Genomic DNA, 25,783 nt, shown 5'->3' on the forward strand with positions numbered 1-25,783 from the left:
CAATTTGTTTTCTCCTTGAAGCCCTCAGTTCACCTTTGTAGATTCTTTGCCACACTTACTCTTGTCTGAACTGTACGGTCTCTTTTATAGCTGTCCCTGATTATTCATATGCCCTGGTTTGGGTAACAGCAAAAAGGACATTTATATGTAACAGATCATTAAAACTGCCAACTAAAAATAAACCCTTTTTAGGACTAGAGTGCTTTAGGTCAGTGTCATGCACTAACCTCTAAAGGTTATGCATAAGTATTTTAACAGTTTGTTAAAGAAAAAAAATCCCTTTTATGTCTGGTTGTTGTGGAAAATCACAACCGGTCAGCTAGCGGCGCCAATAATTTTCCATTTTGAAGACTTTGACACACATCAGTCAGCCTGGTGAGCATTTTCATTGCTTATCAGGTTGACGGATGTCACACTTGCAATCTAATATAGGGATCCATTATATTAACTATACACTAATCTGCTGATGACTTTCTAGAACGAGCGGTTACTTATTAGCCAACATGCCATCAGAAAACTGACAAATATAAAAGCATATTCTACCAACCTAAAAAGTGACATCATCAAATGTAATCTTTTGTACAGCAAAGAGTAAACAAGTCCTAAAATGTTCATTTTACTACAGCGTGAGGAAGAAAATCAGCAACTTCAGAACTGATAGTCGTTGAGCTATAAAAATGTGTGACATTTTCCACAAATGTGTTATTTGTGCAGCACGACAAAGTTGTCCAATTTGATGAGTCAGTCACAAAACTGCAGCTTACCTTGAGTCTCTGCATGGCCTCCTCCCTCTCCCTTTCTAGCTCGCCAACATCTGTTTTCTTGCTCTGTAGATTGTGAATTTCCTGAAAACACAGTAACTCCAAATAATTACAACACCATCTTTCCGATTCATGTACCTCAATGTCCCGAGGACAAGCAGCGTTCCTCATTAATTTTATAAAGGGGGTCAGTGATAAGATTTGGGACGCCTTCATCTTCTTGGGAAGGAGGGAGGGAAACATGCCACTGTGACCTTGCATGAATCCGGCTGCCAAAAGTGGACTGTGTTTAAACGACGGGACAGATGTGGTTATGTTAATGAAGCTGGCAGAGAGCAGCGGGCTGCTTTCAAAGGAGCATTTTGCTTTTATTTATCCTGAGGAAACGTTTCTTGGCTCAGCGTGTCCTGCGTGCATTAGCGGACATTGACTTTACCCACAGAAACATGCACCGTTTGACAAGATGATGTGTGTTTTAGAAAAGTTACAGATGCCATCAGAAATCTGTCATTCAGTACGGAGGAGGCGGTTCGGAACATCTACATCTCGAGTCTCGGCGTTGCTCGGTCGTGTTCCATAAGACTGTGACATTTTATCAAAGCACTCTTCAGCGTGATCAAAGCGACAGACACGACAGAGCCTCAAAGCTGAATCCAGATCTTAGCAGACAACAAATGAAAAAAGCCAGTGAACACATTCTTCTGTCGTTGTCTGCACGAACTCTGCAGCATTTTATCAAGTAGTTACCTTTTACACAAGTACAAGAAAATATTTCATTTAACGCGTTCAAGATGATTTAGAGAACAGATATTCAAAATGACACTTACTCTTTCAGAGTTTTTATGGCGTAATTGAATATCAGAAGAAGATTCAGGCTCACACATCCAAAAGACTGCTGGCAGTACATAATGTATGCTCTTGTAAATTAAGCTAGTGGTATACACCGAGCTTCCCTTTAAGGTGGCAAATAGATTTGGACAGTGTGCATTGCTGAGAGGAAATTTGGTGTCTTGCCTGGTCTTTGGCTCGCAGCAGGGCTTCCAACTCCTCCAGTGACCGGCTCAGCTCCTCTTTACCAGGCTGTCCAGCAGAAGGACGCCCCAGCTGGGCTTCAAGCTCGGCCACCTGGAACACACACAAACACACAATGAATAACATTAAAAACAACATTATAAGATAAGAAAAGCAAGACTACCATCTAAATCCACCTTCTAAAGGCTTCCATCCAAGGTGAGTTTTGAGAGATATCACAAATCTTAAAAAGACGGGGGCCTTTTAAATGTTGGAAGAGAAATCCAGAAATAGGGAGCGGTGACTGTCACTCCATGTTTAGCTTCACTAATCGAAAGAGAAGCATGGACGGGAACATGGGATCACAGATTCAGGCTTTTAATGTAACTCAGGCAGAACTAGTGCGATGCGAAATATTATACTGTAAACAGTAATCGAGCATGTATCAAACTGTGCAAAAAGAAGTCTCATTTGTAACCAGCATAGTTTTGAATCTGACTGATGAAAATCGACAGCAAACCAGAAGTATGGAAGCCAGGCAATTTCAATCTCATTTCCTGAGACGGTCTGATTTAGTTTTAGCTAAATCTAATTTAGTCTTGAAGCTAATCAGTCCAGTTTTCATGTTATTATGTTTTCACATAATCTTTCTCGTACACAGATATGACAAACAAGAATCAGCCTTACAAAAAGACCAAAGAATCCAAAGTATAATCCTAACGTGTGATATAATTTTCACAATGCACAGAATTAATTCATGCTATTAATGGAAACCAACATGACCACGGTCTATGCACAAACACTTTACTGTCCATCTATGTGCAGACAAACAGCAAGTGAAGTGATTTTCACAGCTAATAAAAGTCCATTTAGTGAAGAATTATCATGCACCACACTGCTGTGCAATTTATAAATGAATCAAGGACATTTTCTTTATTCATTGCCTCTCTCCTGACTCTGCTCCCCACCACACACACACACACGCACACACACGCACACACACACACACACACACACACACACACACACACACACACACACACACACACACACACTTAAAATGCTTCTGTGGAAAAAAGCTTTGCTGCCAATGGGCACAGCACTGAAGCCTCTCGCCTTGGAGACTTTTTTTTTAGCTGTTCGAGGGGGTTTGACCTTTTGAAAGATATTTTCCCAATCTGACCCACTTCCATGTGTTTAGCATATTAATGAAAAAGTCAAAGACCGTCAAGATTTGACAGACGGTTTGACGAAACAAGGACAAACTGTGCAGCATTTGAAGTCTGAACACGATGAGATTCAGCCGTCTTTTAGGCCTTTGTAGTTTAACAGACAGACCGAGGCACAAACAGTGACAGGGCTAGAGGTCACGATAACATATTTAATTTTGCTCCCCATTTGATTAAAGGAATAGCATTTGATAACGAGACACTTGAGCAATAACGAAAGGTTACCGTTTTACTCGAGATCACTTGACCATTTTAATCACTTTGCATTGTATTAAATTAAACGAGTGCGTGCCAATGGGGACTAAAACATGTGACTAGACTGCAGCTTCTATTTGATAATTCCTTAAAATGAAATGCATCACACAAAATTCTTCCAGTGAAACAATCAGCTCAGTAATTTTATTTAACATTTTGTGCAACCATGCAAGAAAATCTCTGGTTCCAGTTGTTTAAATGTGATTATTTACTCTTTACTGTTCTATGACAATAAATGTATCTGGGGTTTGACTGTTGATGGGAAATAAGAAGTGGGAAGATGTCCCCCACGTAGTTGAGATTTTTGATAAATTATGGCTTCAGTGTGAAAGTTCCTAAATAATACCAGTTTGTGCTTTAGAGTCCCATTTACGATGCATAATAGAGCAGAGCTCAAACAAATCTGAGAAAAAGAAATAGCCGTGGGATTCAAGCAAGCCCTTGATCTTCTACTTTCGGTTTATTTTAATGCCGGTGCTGCAGAAATGGACGACTTTTCATTTTCTCTCCTTTAAGCGTGTCCTCTGCATTTTAACAGGTAATTTCAAAGTGGCATTTTAAAGATGCCAAGGTACGCTACTCCAGCCAAGCCGAGCTTAACAAAAACCAATGCAGGCTGGGGATGGGGGATGGGGGCTTTGGTTTAACCTGGTCTGTGAGTGACAGCCATTGTCCCCAGAGGCAGTAGCTCCATCTCTCTGAACTCCACACAAATAGTGTAGCATGAGAAAAAGCCTGTAAGAACTGTGGTATCTGTAATATTCCCACTAAAGTTGAACTGTTTTAAATAACCGAGACGCATCTGCTTACAACAGCAATAGAGCGCTGACATAAACTTGTCAGTGTAGTTAATTTGATTAATTGTTAAATATTTATATGGTATGTGCCAATGAAACTCAAACTAGATTGGCAGAAGAACAAAATACACTAAAATGGAAAAATATACTATAAAAAAGAACCATTCAAATATCCTTAAATGCATACAAATTGCTGTCAGCCTCTCTGTGGTGGACAAACACAAACATGGCTGAAGCTGCTCAGAGTGGGACGAGGGAGGAGAGAGCCAGCCATCCTCTCTCCTTCTACTCCTGCAGTGATTTATCTTCTTCCACTAACTGGGGCACAGAGGGGGGAGGAGGTGGGCAGTATAGGGTGTCCTACCCTCACCCCCCTCCAGGAAAAAAAAGGAAAAAAACAAACAAAACCCTGCCACCCTGTTACCAAACCCTGGAGGCCTGCTCTACTTCCAGCCACCTGGTTGACTTTGCTACAGTGTGTGTGTGTGTGTGTGTGTGTGTGTGTGTGTGTGTGTGTGTGTGTGTGTGTGTGTGTGTGTGTGTGTGTTTGTGTTTTTTGGGGGGAGGTGTGTAACTTTCACCTGCACTCAGAAATAGATGAATTGAAGATAATAAAAAAAACGCAATCTGAAAAGAGGCAGTACTGTAAAGGTTATAGGGCAGACTGGGTTGCAGCAGCAGCATTTAATTCTGTTGCAATAAAGTTGTGTCGTTAAGCTCGACCAAGGGCAGAATTTCCTCTCCCTAAATTAAATATGAAATGTCTGCATTCTGGCCCTGCGACTATCACGGGAGCCCGTCAACAGAAAATATCCCAGGGAGGGGGGGCTGGATGAAAAATGCATCTGCAGTTTGGAGCAGGCCTTGTAGGGATTTTAATGTGATACTGACACATTTGTATAAATGAGTAAAACAAAGTTTTATAGAAGAAACTCGATAGATGCATTTGTGCTAGTTTAGGTTAACATCATACCCATAAATATAATTTCTAAACAGTTATCAACAACAACAACAATGCACAATGGGCTGCATATTCAGTTTACAAGTCCCCCATAGTGCTTACTGTAAATCACACAGTGTAGCATACAGCGCAGGAGCATAAAACAGGACACTTACTGTGTTTAAGTTTTTTGGACATTGGCTTTTCAGTCCAGCCTAAAAAAACAAGTCCGCTGTGGTCTTATTGGAAGGTGAAGAAGCTGTTCTTAAGGAAGGAAAATTGGGAGAAATGCTAAGATGTGCCAAAATACACAAGAAATGAACTGAAAAAAAATCAGTGGCAACAGGAGTGACGAATCCAAATGTGAGAGCTTTGGTTCAAATCATCATTAATATGTACAGAAGAGGTCAGGGGAGAGCTACAAAGAGCCCAAACACACTGCTAGTGTAGTTATAAAGCCTCCCCAGAGCCGGGATCTCAACAGTATTGACGCTGTGTTGAATATGCGTGGGATCATGTTGACAGGAAACAGAGCAAGAGGCAGCCAACATCCAAAGAAGAGCTTTGAATGTCCTTCGAGAAGCCTGGAGAATTAGTCCTGAAGACTACAGAAATGATAAGACTTCCTTAAGAAGTGCAAACTCATTAACGTTGTGATTTACTCATTTACTATATTTCCATGTATGTTTGGACATATTTCCATGAACTGCTGCATTTACTTCCCATTTTCCTAGAGAAATATAAACAAACGAGGAGTGGCTTAAGACTTTGATATGGCACTGTACTTTCTTTTAGATCAATAAGTCTCATTGGTCGTCTCATTATCGTGTTTCATAAAGTGACTTCAAATAAAATTCTGTATTAACAAGTCAATCAGGCCCCTATCGTTTTTCCCAAGACTGTGAAAGCATCTTCAGTGTCATCTTCAAAGTATAATGTGAATTTCTTCAAACACTGACTGAAAAAGACTCAACTTAAGCCTACTGTAATTACTCCTCTGTGCACTACATAAGGTCACCTGGTCTCGGAGGCGATCGGTCTCTTCCTGGTATTCAGCCAGCTGCTTCTTCCACTGTTCCACGCTGCTGTTAGCTTCCTGCAGTGCTGCCACCAGCTTGGCATTGCTGTCTTGAAGAGTGAAGAGTTCAGCTTCCAAGTTGATCTCACACATAGACCTGAGGACAAGTTCGCCACACACAGACTTCGTTAATTCTCCTGAAGAACTGGTACTCTGATTCTCTTTGTTCACCTGAACCAAATCAATCGAATGAACCAATCACAACTGTTAAATGATGCTACTTTAAACAGATAATGTTTGACACTGTTGGAACGAAACCTTGGAAAGGAGAAAGCAGAAGATACAGAGGTAATAGAGTGAAACATTTCTATTATCCTGCAGTAGCTGTGTGAGGAAGTCTATTGACATTTAATGAATTTAAGGAGACAGACGAGTTCTGCAAATTATGAACGTTATGATGACTTTATATCTTTTTTGGATAAGTGCTACTACAGTGAGCTTTTTTTATTATGCCTTTAAAAAGCTTCAGCAAATATTTTTTAGGAATTAAAGTGGACCAAGAAATGCAAAAATAATTATTATGGCATGCTAATTTTTCTTGGGTTTTTTAGAATCATTTTGTTCCAAATCTGCAACAGAGCAGAGCAACACTCACCTTCATCAGTGGGAAATTGTACCACAGGGTACTAAAAAACCCAAAACAACAGCGGTAATTTGTTCTGCTTTATTAAGTTGTGGGAAAGATTCAGTGTGCCGGTAAAGGTCATAATTCAGTGGGGATATTTAATAAAGCAGAGAGCTTCCTCTTTAGGAAGCAGAGTCTCCACCATAACGACTAAAACTGGCAACCATAATACCCCTCACCATAGCAACGGGAGAGAAGGGCCTGCATTGGCCTAAAACAATCATAAAATAAAACTGTTGGAATAATGGGCTGTAAAGCAGCTGAGAAGTGCTTCACTGGTCCCAGATGGAAGGTTGAGGGATCAATAATGACCGCTGTGATGATGATGATGATTACGAGCTGCAAAATTTAGCACCTTTCAGGCCTGGGTGGTTTTAAGTCATGGACACACATACAGATTAAAAAGAGCACAAACGTTATGGTTAGGCCTCAGGTGATGGTGTTTAATCTGCCTGCTACAGAAGAGGCACAGATATGCACACATACCACACTGCAGACCAGGGGAGAGTCCACCTGTAAAGAGCTCAGACCGACTCACTGCTGCTTTTCTAGGTAATTAGCTACAATGTTTGAGCTTATGTGTAAGGAGGGTTCATTTTCAGTCCTTGGCCATTCGCTCTTTTCAAAAAATAAATACATAAATAAAAACTGTATTTCTTGATTTTTAGTTCCTAGAATAAATCAAAACGAAATATTCCAGATGTGTGGTACCCACACGCAGAACTATATATATATATATCATCACTTGCTACTGTGCTAGCACTCAGTCTCATGTTTCATTTTAAAATTATGTGTTCTTATTGTAAACACTTTGAGGCATCTGTGATTTTGGATTACATAAATAAAAAATAAATAAAAATCACATATTTGCTTGACCTGCTTGACCCATTTAACTTCTGATTGGCTAAACACACCTGATTCCAGCCACTCAGGAGTAAAGCGAGGAAAGCTGGCCATAGCGGTGCTCGTTTCCCATGATGCAGCTCGATGCCACAGTGCAGAAATCACCTGAACGTTAAGTGAAATATGAACTAAAAAGGCACAATTCATTCCGGTTTCCACTGCATGTTCACTAATGATGTTAATCTGAAAAGAGAGCATACAGATGCAGAGTGAGCGCCACTTCTGCCTCCAGGATGACTAACGGTTTTCCTCATCTGTGGAATACATCCACGATACCATCACTACGCGCCAAAGAAGTCATGCGTTCAGTTTCTTTGAATGCAAAAGGCAGAGAAGTGTGACGCCTTAACAATGGCGTGCACTCTATAAAGGCTTTGCAATTTAATGGCTCGTAAGTCCGCCTCAGACAGGATACAGGGGACTTTTTACTCAGTGCTTTGAGTTCTTACATATGCTCGTGCAGCCAAGCTGGGGGTTAGACACTGCATTGTACGAGTGGGTACGTGAAACAAAAGATGGAGGATCCAAGTGATGAGCTTAATCAAAAGATAATCCAGTACTTCAATACGATCAAAATCTGGCAACATGCATATGAATACATTTAGGAGGAGAAACCTGATGTCACTGGTGAATAACAGGGAGTTTTCTTATAGTTAAAGCATTACTTTATCCATTCTTAGTACAGTATGTAAAAGGAGGGAGTGACAGATTTGTTTAAGATACTTTTGGATTTCCAGTGAAGAAAACAGTTGTACTGTGACTAAGCGATACAGAAAAGTTTTCTTGAGGTAGCAAGCTAAAGAGAATGCTTTCTAAAAGTTTCAGTACTCCCACATGCACATCTGACAGGGATAGCCCATGGCTGTTTGAAACCTATAAAATAATCTAGAACAGTTTATTGCTTTATTTTTATATAAAAACATAGCAATATGATATATTTTTGCTATGTCAGAAAAGACTGAAACATTTTCATTTTATGGCTTTCTTTCTGTCTGTATATGCATCTGTTGAGGGAGTTTTAAGCATTTCGGTGACTCGAGCAGAAACACAATCTGTCATTACCCTTCAGACAACATCTTCTTGACCCTTTCTTTCTCTGCTGTCAGCTCCACTTCAGCACTCTTGCTGCGAAACAGCTTTTCCTCCCCGGGCCCGTTGACTGACAGCAGCGGCGGTGAATGGCGGTCCTCCGACAGCTCCTAAAACAGACAGCGCACGGACCAACGGGGATAAGAATACAAACAGGATCTGAACACTGAAGAGATGACATGATGTCAAACCATCAGTTTCGTGTAGTACAAGAAAAAAGGCTAGATAAACCAGGACCTTTCATGGAAGCGTTATTGGAAAAAGGGGATTCTTCCTTGTTTGCGATTACGCCGTAAATCCTCAGGAGCTGCGCTGCAGTTTTCATATCAGACAACAAGAGTGCTCAAGCAGAAAGTGCACGATTAAGTGGCAAGAGCACTTCAACAGGGTACATTTCCAGTATTCTGCATTGTTATATTGAGTGTGTGGTAGAAATGACAGTGAATGCTTTGATAGACCAGCATGGCCAAATGCAGGCCAATAATTCTACATTTCTGTTGCTCTTTCTTCAAAGCATAGGTTTAAACTGGTGGCCCCTCCGTTAACATCCCTATACCCAAACCTGTCATCGGGACACAACAGACCAAACACAGTAGCAACAACACAGGACAGAGCTCAACATACCGGTGCTTGATATGTCCCATCTGGGCTTCTGTAAACAGGCTCTACACAAAGCGAGCAGCCATGTGTGGAGCCCAGCTGCTTTTATACAGCATCACAGATCTGATTGGACTCTGATTCAACAAGAAGTGACTAAGATACAGCTGCTCCTTCCAAGGGCTCATCTTTCCGTGTGTGTACAGAAAAAGTATGTGCATCGTGTCACCGTGTGTGCATTGGTTGAGAAATGACACATACCGCACATCTGGTAAGAGGCGAACTGGTAGCACAGGTTACATACTGGAGGGATTCAACGTTCATTTTGGAAGCTGGTTTAGGGTTTAGGAAAAATTAACTGTTAATTTCAGACTAGCTTGTGTCATAATAAAAGTAAATAACAGACATAAAAATCAACTTCAAACACCAACAGCTGTTCAACAGCTGTCTTCCACATCACATGATCCTCCTCAGCAGATGTCATGGAATATTTCACGTTCAGACTTTTATTCTGTCAAATATATAAGATTTATCACCTTAAATATGAAAGCCAAGCCTAATTTTTAGTCACTGCCTTTTTTGAATAAATATTCACTGGATGAACCAAAAATAATCATCCACACAGTCTCTTTGTCTTTGAATCAAGTGTTTTCAGCCCCATTGCCAAAGGCGTATAAAATCAAGCAAAAAACAAACATTTATGAAAGAACAGGTCATTTTAAAGAGTTTCCTAAATGCTAGAAGTTCCTCAATCAACCTTAAGTGTTATTATTGAAGAATGGACTGTAAACCCAGTAACTGACCTCCAAACCTCCTTTGATGTTAGCAAGGGACTAAATTTAAGATGGAATTATTAATAGGAGGCTACAGAAATATACCAAGACATCAATGTAAACTATTTGTTTTTTTCTGAAAACTAAATAACAGATGAATTATTGAAATAACAAGAGCCTTCATAAAATTAACCCACCGCTTCTTTACACATTATCTGAGCACAAATATTTGAGATATTTGTTAAGCTGAACACCATACCCATATTTTAGCCCAAGTATTTAGCTTAATCAAACTGAGCAACATAAAAAGAGACCTAAAATCTGACATTATACTTGGCTCGTCTAACCAATCTGCTTTGATATTTACATTCCCTGCTGCCCAGAAAACGGTTCATGCTTCCTGTCACACATTTTTGGGAACCACTCTGGTTAATCTGAGGCTGTTGGCTAAAAGGCAGCTCCACTTGCTTTTTAAAAGCATGCAGATGAATTAGCTCAGGCACATTTCTATACCACCCGTCGCCCTCTTTCTTTCTTCTTCTTCATGGAAACCCAAACCTGAATTCGTCAACGGCCCAGTCTCTCACTGGAGTATCGCAACCCTGCACTTACTGTAGAAAGAGCTTGTATTATTAATTTGAGTGAGCCTGACTCTGTTCCCCTGAGGACAACGGTTTATTATCTACAGCTCAGCAGCTCCGAGTCTATGCTTATGGATGGATATGGAAATAAAGCACACAGCTGACTCAATGTGGATGAGCTCTGTGTCCAAAGGAAGGAATGAGAGAGGAGGAAAATCAAAGCTAAAACAACTCCAGTCCGGACCCCCAAAGCCAACGAATCGACTATGTGTATTGCTGAATAATTCATAGCACAGATCATGTTTAAGTCATAAATGGGATTGCACATTTACAGCAGGTTCCCCCTTTTTTTAAATTTGGTGTGTTGTTTGCAAACAGACTGAGTGGAAACAAAACAGAGACGCTAAGAACACGGACTAATTAGCCAGAGTTCAAACAACTTCCAGTTTTTAAAGGATGTATTTGTGCATTTGTTTTCAGGAGATGTTGGGGAGAAAAAAGAAATCAATGAAATGTTTCCCCTGATGATGGGGGAGGCGTGATGAATTCAGTTTTCTGTAATACTTAAATTAAAAGAAAAAATACAGAGTCGATTACACTCTTTGTTGTTGTTGTTGTTGTAGCCATACTTAAAGATCGTTTTCCCTTTCGCGGCAAACGCTCGGTTTGTTCTGAAACTTTAATTTGCTCTCAAGTCGACTTTGATCAGACTCCAGATAAATTATTGAGCGCGAGTGTCCGTGCAACACCAAGTCTACGAGCAGCAGTTCCATCGACAAAACAGTCATCTTTGCTGTGTTTGTTGTAGGTTGGTGCTTGTGTTTTCACGCACCTGTGAAAGCTGAGATGGATGAGCGTGCGTCCCACGATGCATCAGCAAAAGAGAAAGAAGAGGAGAGAGAAAAAATGTTATTATATGATAAAAAAAAAACCCTCTTAAAGTGAAGACAAAGGCAGTTATCAGAGGCATGGCGAGGGATCTTTTTTTTTGCTTGTGGATTTCCTCTGCGTGTCACAGTGAAACAATTTCTTCGACATTTACAAGTGACTTTGGTCTCCTTTTAACAAAAACAGCCTTCACAGTAGTAGGAAACTGGTGCTACCCAGCAAGAGAACTTGTAAGTGCAGCTCGCAGATGCGGAGGGAAAGTTGAAGGTTACAGGCAAGCGGCCGAGGGACGAGACAAGAATTAATCTGCACATCACAGTAAATGATGCTTTCAAGGGCTTTCAAATCTGGCTTAAGCACAGTTATTTTAACTAAGCATATACTGTTTTCCAGACATTGCATGCCACTTGTTTGTGTGGAGTTACACAAGGTTATTGGCAGAAGCACTGACTCCAGCTGAAGGACGAACACACGGACAAACTGTACCAACAGATTAAGAGGCGCTCAGAAGTCCCGCCCACACAGACTGACGGACAGTCCATGGAAACAACAGCAAGGCGAGCTTAGCAACAAAGAAACATTAAGAGTAAATATAAAAGAAGAATAAACGCAGCACATATTTTTCCACTGTCATCATAAAAGAGAACATTCAGTTTGTGATGCCCAGCTCAGCAGGCACTCATACAATATAATGCACGTGCGTGTTGTTTTTTTAAACACATAAACAGCAACTTATAAACTTTTCAGGGTCCTGAGAGAATCCCGGCTTGATAATCGGTGGAATCCCAGAAACTGTAAATATTAAATTGCTTTCCTGAGAGCTTTCCTCATGACGGCTCCGCACCACTGTTTGTCTTAAGTACATCTACACTGTTTACTTATTTATCCCAGCCTCAGTCCATTTGCTTCCTTAGCTCTATAATGCCTCTCTTTCTCTCTCAGTTGTACTCCCCACTTGACTTATTCATGTCTCTATGCATCTGAAGGTACCTGCACGGGTTTCCCTTGAAGCACCTGTCCTTACCCACTGAACGACACACAGTAATGCATTCACTTTTCAGCTGCTTTTAATGTCAAGACAGGGGTTTAAAATATTGATAGCTGGCATTTCTGACTCGACATGCATAGAGTGAAGGAGACGAAGAGGAAAAGAAACAAATGTTTGCAGGCCATCAGAGGATGGTAACAGCTTCTGTAGCCTGCTGTGATCACGCTGAGAGAAACACGAATACATATGGACTGTTTCTGACATACATTTACTGTGCAGTCGTGTTTCAACTCATTTCAAACTGGATATTATTGTAATAAGAAAAGAAAATCCTTCTAGAAGCTAATTAATGCCAATAAAATACAGGAGTTTATCTGGGTTGGGGTTTTATTCTCACTGAGTATTAAAACCCTTAAATACAATGAAATATTCTTCCTAATTATTTCTCAGTTCCTTAAAACTATTATCCCAGTTACAGCTCTGTCTGTTTATCATTGTTCATTTATTTTATCTCGCCGGCTTCGCCGTCTCCTCTTCCATCTCATCTTTAAGCTCTGCAAATAAGCCAGAAAGCTGGAGCTCCGCTGCATGCAGATCCCCTGCTGCTATCCACACACACACGTAGAATATGTGCTCGGTAGAGCCTGAGGCTGCAAAGATACAGCTCTGCAATACCACAGGGCTTTTACTGACCAACTGTAGGTGATACAAGACCTATTGATGCACTGGCAGGAAAACAAAACAAGACAAAATAACGCAGCTTCTCTGCAGAACTGCACGCGGGGAAGTTAGGAAGACGTTTGTCGGTTTATTGTGCCTTTGCTCAAGTATTTTTGTATTTTTAATTTAAGAGCAATAAGTTTCTCAACAAACGCTTGCATAACGCTTTAAACTCCGCTCTGCACAACCGAGCGAGTTGCTGTCAGGCAGAATGTGCCCATGTGTTTGTAGAGAACTTTAAACAGTACTCACACATTGGCAACTGTTTACAAAAGCTTAACAGCCTTAATGGAGCTCTTGACTGGCATTACTGCCACACTGGAGCTGCCATCAATACTTGGCAGCGGCTCAAACCTGCCTCGTCCTCGTGTGCTCGCAGCCTATAACAACGTTGATTGGGTATTATTTCCACATTATACCGCCGCAGACAGTCAGCAGTATGCGCTGCGGTGAGCCAGAAGAGAGACGACGTGATAATAGCCACAGCGCCTCTGCGTTTACGGCCTGCCACAAAATCAATGACTGCTGTCTTATTGAGAAATCAGTCCAGCTTGTTCGCCTGCCTCTGACCTTGCAGTTCTAACCGGGTGACATTTCTCTGTGTGTGTCTGTGGTTGGCTTATTGAGACATATTCATGTGCTGAGAGAAGTCTTTTTCTTTTTCAAAATCAACCAGCCAACAAAACAGGTCTCTTGTTGCCATGGCGACTGCAAGTAACACATCTGCTCGTTATTATGTTACTAACCCTGACCTCTGACCTCCCAGTGATGCAGGCCTTTCACATTACACCAACTGACTGAGAGCTTAAAATCATATCTCTATGCCCAGTGTCCTTACTGCAAATGAAAATGTGTTTTATTTACTTCTTTTCTGGATTTTTCGAATTTGGGAACACTTTGGGAACGCATTTCAAAATTAATCAGGAAATCATATGTATAAAGATATGTTCATGGTTTTAAAGATCAAACTTTAAGCTTTCAAAATAGCTAATAGGGACACCGTAGCAACAGTAATTGTAAATTTTTGGTGTTTTCTGTGATACGTTAAGTTAGTTTGAAATAGCCATGCTTTAGCTGGATTGAGAGAAACTGTGGTGGCGTTCACAGATGCAGACAACACTTGGGAACAAGGTCCAAATTTTGCAAAGCATCATATGTGTCTGAACTTATCAATTCCTCTGCTAACGCCTGCATGTGCTGACAGTGCACACCGACTGCAAAGCAACAACGTCAAACATGTGTTAGAACTAGTGTTGCCATAAAAAAGGAGATGACAACAGAAGTAGTTATAAGCTCTGTAACATGATCATTTCAAATGGCGAAAGTCCAGCAACATGCCGAAACATCTTTCTACATAACATAGGATTCACTCCCAGGACTGTTGTATTTCATGCTCTATGTTTGTGCACCACAAGTGTTACTGCTACTGTTTCCCAGCTGAGCAGATCATCTGTACAGATGCTGAACACGGGTTTATTAGACTTAAATTAATGACAAAAAATATATTACCTCAATTTTTAGACGTTGACTGAGAGACTGATGACACATGTAGCACTAGGAAGTATTCTGTTTGGGATTTTAGATAATATAGCAAGTGTGCTGACACTGGAGTTGTTCATCGAGATGTCCCTTAATGAAGGAAATGTGGAAATTACTTTAATCAAAGTCAAATTTATTTTAATTGCACTCACCTACTGAATATTCCCTCTGATAAATACCCATAGTCTCATCAATTACAAACAGACTATGGGTATTTGCTGCGATTTATTTTGCAGCAAATCAGGACCAAGCATAAATATACTATGAACATATTTAGGCAATGTATTTCCTCAGATGTGAATGTACACTCACTGGCCACTTTATTAGGTATGGCTCAACTGCTTATTAGCCTAACTATCTAATCAGCCAATTACATGTTGCAAAGGAAGGTAGATATGGTCAAGACAACCTGTTGAAGTTCAAACAGAGAATCAGAGGATGAATGATTTTGGTGACTTTGAAGATTGCGTGGCTGTTGGTGCTACACAGCCTGGTCTGAATATTTCAGAAACTGTTGATCTACTGGGAATTTTCCCACTCAGCCATCTGTGGGGTTTACAGAGGATAGTCTGAAAAGGGAAAACAACCAGTGAGAAGCAGATCTCTGGGTGAAAATGCCTTTCTGTTGCTGTCAGAGGTCAGAGGAGAATGGTCCAAATTTGGCCTAAAAAGCACCTAACCGTGAATCCATCCCGTCTTGTATCAATGTTTCAGGAGGCTGGTGGTGGGAATATTTTCCTGGCACACTTTGGACTCCTAGGTTCCAACTCAGCATCGTTTAAATGCCACAGTCTTGACCAAAATCTCTGAGGAATGTTTCCACCGCCTTGCCGAATCTATCCAAGAAAGAATGAAGGCAAAAATGGTAAATGGCCTGTATTTGTATAGCGCTTTACTCAGTCCCTATGGACCCCAAAGCACTTTACACTACATTCAGTCATCCACCCATTCACACACACATTCACGGGGCTCGAACCGGCAACCTTCCGATTACAAGACAAACTGCCAACTCTTGAGCCACGATTGCCCAACACAACAGTAGCGAGGTGTACCTGATAAAGTGGACGGGGAAGTGGCGTAAGACTGTGGCACTCCAAACATTTCTATCAAAAACTGTGACTATAACCTCCTAAAGAGCAGATTGGGTCTGCAGCAGAACTTATCACCGTAATCTTGGCAGATTTGTGACAGTGGAGATTTTAACCTCAGCAAACATCACAAACCCGTTCACCTGGTTTCAGAACAGACCCTTCACATCAGCTTGTGTGCAGGTCTATTAGGTACCAGCACACAAATTTAACAAAGGTTTACCATTAACTGTCACATACTTTGATAAAATCCAGCTCTTTCCAGGAATTAATGCTCTGCTTTGCTGTATCCAGGAGTGTTTTCTCTCAGCCTCGACACACTATCAGCTCTTATCTGAGAGTCTCAGTGGTGAGGTTGTGGTTGGCAGCGTGACTCTGCAATCTCCCGTAGCTGCCGAGTGGCTCTTTGTTAAGACTTACGCTCAGTGCACACCCACAAAAGCATAAACAAGCACTTTACTCCGTTTTGAATCTGCATTGCTACAACATCCAAAGCCGCTCTCAACTCTAACACTTGGCAGAAATAAGCAATGTACAAAGGCTGGCAGAGCAACTCTGAGACTTCCAAATGTTTGCAAGAGATACTGTTTCCTCCATTTGAAAAAGAAAACAGCAACTAATAAATCACAACTTCTATAAATACCACTCTGTGCCTTAGGCTTTAGCACACAATGTCACAATGCAGCAGCTTTTGTGAGATGACGGACATAAAATTTCCACCACTGACAAACTTTCACTTCTCCACCTGAACCCCTGACTTATCGAGTTCACCAAGAAACTGCCTACTGTGGCAGGACAAAAGCTGCCCATTGTCCTGTCAGCAGCAGCCAGATTCTCTTCAATTATAGATGATTGAGCTCCCACCTCCATCCACCCTTCTTTATCCTCCGTACTTCGGATCTGTCATTCTTCTTCCTTTCTTTGAGTCCCAGCCATTACTGCCCCTCTGAACACCTTCAGCGCTCGCATTTCTTTTTGCCTCCATTTTTCATGCATGAAATCTTTTAATGGAGTTAGCCGGCGAGAGAATAATGGAGCAGCCAGATGGGGATCATATAATCCCTCGTGATTCTGTATATGTTTAAACTAGAAACAAAGGCATAGAGTTTGTCGGGATATTAGCGTTCTGCTGTCATATTGGGGCAAAGGCCACGGAGACCATCAAGTCTGTTTAAAAGACACACAGTAAGTCTACTACTTGAACCTGCTGTCCATGGTTTAATGTTCTCTCAGAGATTCTTATAGATGTGTGTTTAATGGTTTAAAATTGCTACCAACAGCTCTTAAATATGATGAAGAAAACAAATTATATCACATTTTCCTCATTTTATTGTAATGATTTATTAGTTGAAGTAAAACCACGCACACTATTGTTACATAGTGAGATCTCCACACCAGCAAGTAGAAAACCTTTTAAGCAGCGATTTGTGTTTTGTTTGGCAAGACTGCGTGCATCCCTCCCTCGTCGTATAGCTGAACGCTGATATGTCTTTGATGGTAATTCTCAGATCTGTTATGATTTTTAGCTGCTTTCACTTTGATTCTTGTGAGATACGGAGTTTTGATTTTCTCCCTCTAGGATGCTCCAATCAACCAGAGTAAGAGGATAACCTGTCTTTTTTAGAGATTTAAGCAAGTGCAGCATCGCTTTACCTGTGGAGCTGCGATGTTGAGTGCAGGGTTGGCCAGCTCAAACCTCTCCTGGGATTTCTCTCTGGCTAGACGGGCTGCCTCCTTCACCTCCTTAAACTGCTCAGCAAACTGCAGATTGAGGAAGAGAAAAGACAGAAATTACACTCGGTTTGAAAACGTCACAAAGTTTCCTCCTGGAGAATATCTAGAGTGTCCGATCAATTTATGTTCTGGCACTAAAGTTTCTCTGATCTCGCAATAAATTATCTACAGTGCTAAATCTAGTAAATTAAACTCCCTTTAATTCATTTCAGGTAAACAGAGAAATCTTGAAGATGAATGAACGTCACCAAAGGAAACACTGCGGTAAAATGAAAATGCACACGTGTGTTGTGGATGCATTTTAAATATAATCTGAAAGATGTTCAAAACCAAAGAGAAAACGCTGCCCTTGATCATCACAGGAGTGACCTCTACTGCTTCACAGTCCTCTTTCTTAAATCTCCTCTTTGTTTGCGACATCTAATAAATTAGCGACGCTCTGAAGTGTGTGTGTGTGTGTGTGTGTGTGTGTGTGTGTGTGTGTGTGTGTGTGTGTGTGTGTGTGTGTGTGTGTGTGTGTGTGTGTTGTGCTCACCTGCTGCAGCTGCTGCTCTGTGGAGAAGCCTAGACCGTAAACTGTGTTGGCCCGGCTGTCTGCCCACTGGCCAAACTTTTGGGAGGTTTTGGTGAAAGTCATGTTGGGGGTGACGGTGCTGTTGATGATGGCCTGGCGCCACAGAGAGTAAAAACAATAAATCACATGAATAAAGCGCAGAAAGATCCCTGAAGGAAAAGTGGGCTATTTTTTGTGATAAATGAAGCAATGCTGCCAGAAATGTAGGACATAAATAAGAAAGAGGCACAAAAAAGATGTTAAATATGTTGTATTTGATATGTAGACTGGAGCACATGCAGACTACATCTATAAAGCATACAGAGGACTTACAGATAAACATAAATCTGAGATATGAAGTATTTGGGTTTTTCTAATAAACCAATCAAGAGGTCAGGGGGGATGATCTTCACCATCATAATTAACTAGTGAGATGTTTGGCACTCGTCAAGTTATTTCAAAAGTCTGTTTTCCAAGATCCCTTTCGGGGATAAAAACGATTTTTCATTTGTACAAACTGAGCGAAAAGAGAGCATCTATTCACTGTAGCTCATCACAGCAAACTGGGCAGTGTGTGAGCAACAATCACAGCATCACCAAACGAATCATGTGACTATAATCCCTGACATTAAAAATAAATTTGCGTCACATACAGTTGCAATCAGAGACAAAAACAACCTATAACCAGGCCACGGAAAGCGAGCTACGTGAAAAAGCTCGTTCTGTTGTGTCTCTTCTGTAATATTCTCGAGTGAGCAGTCTGATGAGGTGAATTTGTTGCCAAATGATTTCTTTATTCTCTTCTCCAAAAGCCTCCAGTCTCAGGGTGGCAAATTGGCACAACTGGCTGAAAAACAACAAAGTGCAGCGTTTTCTCTGAATTTCTTTCACTAACAAGATATCCTGTTAGGGACTCCCAGGTGCTTCAGCGCTGCTGTGGAGGCTGCGTTACCAATGTGGGTGCGTTAGAGATTTTCTGCTGACGATGGGTGTGTTTGAGTAATGCAATCCCACCCAAAACAGCCACAAAGCAAACAGATCTTCTTCCAGTGCTTCAAAGAATCTCATTTGCTAAATAAAATGCAGGAGAGGAGAATATAATACTCCACAAACAGTGTCTCTACATCAGTGCTATACTAGTACCAGATGAGGAAACTGCAATTAAGATAAAAGTAAAGTAAAATTATATTTATACAGCACCTTTGAAGAGAAGTATCACAAAGTGCTTCACAACAAAAGTGGTGAGTTTTAGCTGCTTTTTATAAGAGCTGGTCTGAGGGCCACTGTTGCAAAATGTGTAGGAAAACATACAGTATGTGAGGGGAGGTGTGATAGAGACAACCCTAAAAATGCTAATTCACACAGTCCCACACGTCAGGCTTCCTGTATTTAATAGAAATGTTTTCAATAAATGCAGAAACAAATGTTCATAAAATTCATGGATGCTAAAAGAATTGAGAAAGTTTGTTTAGAAAGTGGTTTGCTTTCATCGTAAAAACCTGAGGACGATTCATTGTCTAATGTGCCTCAACTCCAGAGTTTGTGGTAACACGTGAATGACTCAAAAGTGACCCGATGAGGAATTATAAAAGCAAGCAGCAATTTCAGAGGATTAAAAATAAAATATGGCAAAAAACTGCAGTTCCTCTAATGGCCAAAAATACATCAACTGCATAGATTCCTGTAAAATATCCAAATTACATTGGCGTGTATGTAAAAATAGTCTATATAAGGACTTTCTCCTTTCTAACTACTGGCGGTCCTCTTTCACCAGTTGTGCCTTATTAAACTATTAGTTGCCAAGCTATGCTTTACCTCTGTGTTTGTGGTATTGTTGCCTTTTGAAGTTTTTTTAATGCATAAAATACAGCACATTTAAAAAGTCTGTGTTGAAATTTTATTTTTTAGTCTTATTAGATTTAGCAAAGCAGGTACCGGAGCATCCGTAGAGTCTATGGATGCAGCTAAAGGCTAGCAGCTGAAAAGTCCGCAAAGCACTGCATGATATGACAGCAGCTACCTCCATTGTTTACATACAGTCTATAATAAAACCCATTCATGCATCTGTGTTTGACACCACTCGGCCCGTACAGGATTCTTACAGCCCCCGTGCAGCTTTGCCTTATGCAGTAGAGCTGTGGTCAAATCTGTCCTGGCATTCCTAAAACTATTCCAGATCTGTGTTTCAGTGATGTGAACAGGCACAGATCTGAATACATGTGTACTCTCTGACTGGATTTAAGAGTCTTGGGCTCCTACCTTAGTTCCACCCACACTGATGATCCGGTACACATTCCGGGTGGCATCATAAAAGAAGGACACAGTGACGGCATGTTTGCTGGCCGGCAGCCAGTTGCGTTTGGTGGCCGGGTCGATCTGGAAGACATGAGCTCTGGCACTGAAGATGGGCTGCTCTCTTTAAAGGAAAAGACAGGAAAAAATTAACTTATGACTGTTTGGTGTCACGTTCATTAAAAAGCACAGTGGCACGTACACTTACGATTAAAGGGACTCCGTAAACAACTTGAGCATGTTCAAACGACATTTCTACATATCACATTAAAACATTTTTTTTTTTTTTACAAAAATGACAAGTTTAATAAGGTCATGATTATATTTGATGTCTGAATTCTGAAGAAAACAATCTTTGAAGCTGTCAACACATCTGTTCATAACTGGAGAATTTAAGAATTATTTATTGTCCAAATCTGCCTGCAATCTCTAGCTTCTTCATGTTTGAAGTGTTATCTGTAAGCCACATGCTTTGTTGCTTAAGGCCAGCAGGAGTTTATATTTACCAACATGTTGACAGAAACAAATTTGCAGTTATCTACATTTTCTTAAAATATATTTATACAGTAAGAGAAATGGCATGAGAGGAAGAAGAATACAAAATGTTATTTATTTTATGAGCAATACAGCATTTAGCATATGGACCATCAAATTAAATGAAAAATGTTTCGGCACTTATGCATATTTGCTCGAGTGCGCCTAATTTGTTTATGTATAGTGCAATCAATCATTTTGTAACAACACGTCACTTCTACCGGGAGGTAAATGTATCACCTTCAGCCTGAACTCTTTACTTGTCACTCAGCTCTATCACAGACAGAGAGGCTTGCCTGAGGTCAGCCGTTACATGCCTGATTTCTCAGGAGACTTAAATCTGTCTGCATGTGACGCTCTCGGCTGAGCCAGTTTTCACAGAGGAGAAACTCTTTAGGGGCTCTGAATATAAAGAGGAGTGATCTTTGGAGCATCACAGAGCAATGTTGGACCATCACTTTAAGTGGAACACAGGGTCTGTGTGTAGTAAGATACATATTTATATTTTTCACTCAAACTAGCTGTGGCTGTATTTGCACAGTTTCTGAGATATCCACATGGATATCTGACCTGACAGTTTTGACACTTCAGTCTTCCTGTCACTAATTTCATTCGCAGTTAAACTTGCTCTACATTTTATTTATTTATTTTTTTGGTTTGTTTTCTTTTGTTTTTACTTTTTAGGATAATAACACAGGAAGAAAACAATATAAACAAAGCACAGAAACCTTGTGAAATACTCACTCGAAGCATTTTATTTACATCATAGGTATCAACAGCAGGAGTCAGCAGTAACACCCATAACCCTCAAAACTCTCTTAAATGAACTGAAGTGAACGGATCAGGATCTCACTCAAGTAATATCAGATGTTTCTATCAAATTACCAGGATGCAACCTTATAGAATATAATTCTACCTTTTTCACTCAATTTTAATGAGCAGCTGGCTTGAAATTCTAACAGAGGCGGTGCTTTTGAGTCTTCCTGAAACTTGGGTGAAGCTAATTTTGGTTGGAGCAGGTTCTTTTTAGCTGGCAGTCGCTGTATAGATTAATGTTGGATGGAATAATTACAGACAAAATAAGGCAATTCTGTTAATAAGTGTTTGTTTTTTGCTTTTTCTGGAAAGACAACTGTAGTCTGAGTTCTTTTCTGATCTTTTTGAGCCATAGAGAAAATTGCAAATTGTACAACAGTTTTTAGCTCACTAATCTAAGACTATTCCACCTGTATCCACCAAAAACAGTGACTCAGTATCATTATTCTTTGATGTAAAACTGTCAGGATGCAAATCATCAACTAAAATACTCCAATCTCTAAATGTGCTTGTTTCTCTCACAGACCTTCAGGTCATTCATGCCTTCCTGGTGTAATGAGGCTATTGATGCAAATGAAGCTGAAGATTTGCTATGTGCTAGCGGTCCAATTAGCGTCCCGGCCTCTTTGAAGGCAATGACATAGACTCGCTGTGGGCTGGACAATAAGCGACTACACAGGATCTTTGGAGAATTCACGCAACACTACACAGCTAATAGAGTTTGCACAAAGTCAGTGTAGCCAATGAGCCATTCTCATGGAAAGTCAATTATATAGCAACAATAATGAGGATAATGTGCAACGTGAGTAGGCTTTGGTCCTTCTCCAAGCAGGAGAAACACGCATGTATATAGGTCAGCAATGACTATATGAAGAATTGTTCCTGCAGGATTTGCTTGGCATTACTCAACATTTGCATACAAACAATAGTTCTTAGTGTTTCAGCACAAATGCTGAAGTACAAGAGACAATAGACAATAGCAGCACCAGCAAGCGAGCAGATTTCTGTCCTTCAGGTCCAGGATGGCTGCAGCAACAGATATAAGGACTATCACTGACTTCTGATAGAAATGATAGTACCCAAAAGTGGATTCAATCAAAAAACAAGTAAGGAAATATCACATTAGTCCATGTACACACTGGATTTACTGGTTTCATTCCTATTCTAATAATATTCTGACAAGTCGCTTATACTTTTTTCACTGAGGCTAAAGAAACACTAACATTTTTTATCCATAAATGTTCCATCATAATGTCCCCAAAGACAGAAAAATGTGAGGCACTGATATTACACAAGCATTCAGAGAGCAGGAACTCCTTTAATAAAAACCTTTAGACCTCAGAGTTCAGTGCGAACTGCTTTGCTCACATTTTTGTGAGGGCCAAAAAAAAAAAAAATGAAGTGATTTGACTTTGCAGATTTGACATTGATTATTTTCTTTTTCCAACCATTCTGTTTTTTGTTTGGTGACTTGCTTGTTGTATAACCCAACCGGCAAAGCTTTAATTACTAGACAGATGGCCTCACATTCGTTTCTAGAGAAATGTGAGGCCAATTAAAGAGGCGTTGATGGTTGACTCGGTGACTGCACGGTGCCCAGGTCCTCTGGCTGCAAGTCTAAATCATCACCCCTCCACTACCATGTTTGGCAGCTGGTTTGGCTTTTCTGGTATCCTGTTTGTGGCACCAATTACTTAAAATCATGAAATAAAAAGCTGTGCAGTAATAGTTTTCCACTCTGCTACTATATTTGTTACTTAGTAAGTCACTTCAGAGCACTGATAACATTAGACATGGCTACACAAAGAGGAACATTCAGTCTCAACCCTTAATACTGCAACATTTAAGCTGCACTAGTAACAGTTAGTCACACTTCTACAGTTTTTTGTTTTATCAGTTTTTAATATCGTTTCTCCCTGGCAGTCCGTCACATTTGATCCGATTTCTGACGTTGAAGCTACAAAAAATAAATAAATAACCAAACAGCTTTTTTTGCAGCCATCTCTAAAACATGGTGGACGCTCCATCATAGTTTGAGGCTTTTCAGTCAGTGGCATTGAGGATCTAGTCAAATTGATGGAATGGTGAATTTAGAAAAGTACCTTTAGATTTTGAACCACCGTGAAATTTAATTTGTTATGCACCTAATTCCACACAGCTTTATTTTTCAATGATCCCAAACACACTGCCACTGTAGTAAAAGAAGAAAAACACACAGTGGAACACTATCAGTCAGAGACGGGCCTCCCCAGAGCTCAGACCTCAACATCTGAAGTAGTGCGGAATCATTTTGACAGAGAAGGTAACAAAAGTCTAAAAGTCAGTCAACATCCAAAGAAGAGCTTCGAAGGTCCTTCAAGAAGCCCGGAGAGCGATTCCTGGAGACTACTTTAAGATACGACATGAAAGTTTGCCCAACACAGTTCTGACTCTGTTGAAGAATGAAGATGGTCACAAGAAATATTGGCTTTCAAGCTCATTAGAATTAAATTACTTGTTTTAGACAACAATCGCTTTACACTCCGTTGTTTTACTTGGTTTTCACTGTCATTCACAATAAGTTGATAAGTTGAGACAAACATTTACAAATGTATTATTATCTGTGTCGTTACCACAGACCATTGCCCATTTCTGTAGGGAGAAATTCAGCGCTGTTCCTTCTTGTACACATCGTGATTTTTAATACAGTATCATTCATTCATGCCCTTTCCCCCTTCTTGCTGGAGTCAGTGCTTGCCCAAACAAATTACAAGCTCATGTAATGCTTTTATTTTGACATTTAACAGGTCATGAAAACAGATAGTAATTCATTTTACACCAAGCATTTTCCTACTGAAAATGGATAGGTGTGAAATCTATTTTCAATCAAGCAAGACTTTTGTTTTGTGTATACTGCACTGCCCTACTTCAGCATGAAAACTGTGAAAACTACGTAGGTTTGACGAGAATTAGCAGAGAAACCGATCAAACGATGAATTGATTCTAGCACACTGAAGTTCCAGCTCTTCTTTCATATGCGATCCACTCCTAATTACGATTCTCCATGTGATACTTGAAGGCAGCAGAAGTTTGGACAAATCTTTAAACTTTAATGCAATGCAGAGAATAATATCACACACGCTTAAACTCCATATCTGATGGTCTTGGAGGTGGAGATTTCAAAATAATTGCTTTCATTCCATTGTTACTTCATCACTGTCAGTTTAAATTTATCTGGGATGTGATTTTCCTCCTAACGGAGGTAATGAACCGTTATCGGAGATGTCTGAGCAGTAATTTGAAACTGAGCACAAATGGCTGCAAAGTGAAAACAGCCACGTAGGTCAGCTGAGGTGTATTAAAGCCGTCTTTTTCGCTGATGGCTTCACTCTATAGAGCATTGGCACTGTATCTATTACCCATCACCCAGATGTAGCTATCAGGTGCCTCTGTTTATGGCCTCTGCTGCACACAGTAGCCAAGTAATATTTTTCTGTCGCTGCGAGGAATGATTTCATTGGTGAGAAAAAGCTTGAAGGAGACAGACTGCAGAGATCTGTTTTTCTTCTTTTTGGCTCAGTGAAACGTTCGATAAGATCTCTCATTCTGTATGTGCACCCTTATCCTTGAAATTCATATGAATGTTTCTTGGGAATTAATTTATTATGAAGGTGGAGTGTAGCGGCTGGCCTCAGGACTGAGTGCCCCCTTCTCCATGTGGTGTCAGAGCTGGAAGTTCATGTTGTGGATTAAAAGAAACTTTAAATTTCATTCAAGAGCTCAGACACAGCTGCTTTACTCTTCCATCCTCTGACAATGGCGGGAAATAAAGATTTAAGGCAAACTTCAAGTGACTTTATTGTGGCAAGGTGTAATTCCTACGCTACTATTTTTGGCTGTGCATCAAAATCACCATCCAATTCAGAAGCTGCAGACTTGTGCAGTGCATGGATACAGAGATCTGCAGAAGGAAAGATAAAATGTCCCAGAAAGGCATGAACAGTGATTGTGCC

At 40.4% G+C, this 25,783-nt stretch overlaps 1 protein-coding gene across 1 annotated transcript in view; it reads right to left on the reverse strand.

Annotated features, from left to right (window-relative positions):
• The window catches only part of LOC147313509 (homer protein homolog 3-like), a 53,690-nt gene that overhangs the window by 5,085 nt on the left and 22,822 nt on the right, over nt 1–25,783 (reverse strand). Inside the window, exons 3-10 of the mRNA XM_086263111.1 lie at nt 20,409–20,565; nt 18,132–18,263; nt 17,516–17,623; nt 11,472–11,480; nt 8,662–8,798; nt 6,012–6,168; nt 1,776–1,886; nt 765–845 (exon numbers count right to left, since the gene is read on the reverse strand). Coding sequence (XP_086119237.1) covers nt 765–845; nt 1,776–1,886; nt 6,012–6,168; nt 8,662–8,798; nt 11,472–11,480; nt 17,516–17,623; nt 18,132–18,263; nt 20,409–20,565 — 892 coding nt within the window. The remainder of the gene's footprint in view (nt 1–764; nt 846–1,775; nt 1,887–6,011; nt 6,169–8,661; nt 8,799–11,471; nt 11,481–17,515; nt 17,624–18,131; nt 18,264–20,408; nt 20,566–25,783) is intronic.

The sequence above is a fragment of the Aulonocara sp. 'chitande type north' Nkhata Bay genome, linkage group LG15, assembly GCF_057382095.1.
Source record: "Aulonocara sp. 'chitande type north' Nkhata Bay isolate Kocher_YH1m ecotype deep benthic linkage group LG15, A_spYH_male_GT1.1, whole genome shotgun sequence".
NCBI lineage: Eukaryota > Metazoa > Chordata > Actinopteri > Cichliformes > Cichlidae > Aulonocara > Aulonocara sp. 'chitande type north' Nkhata Bay.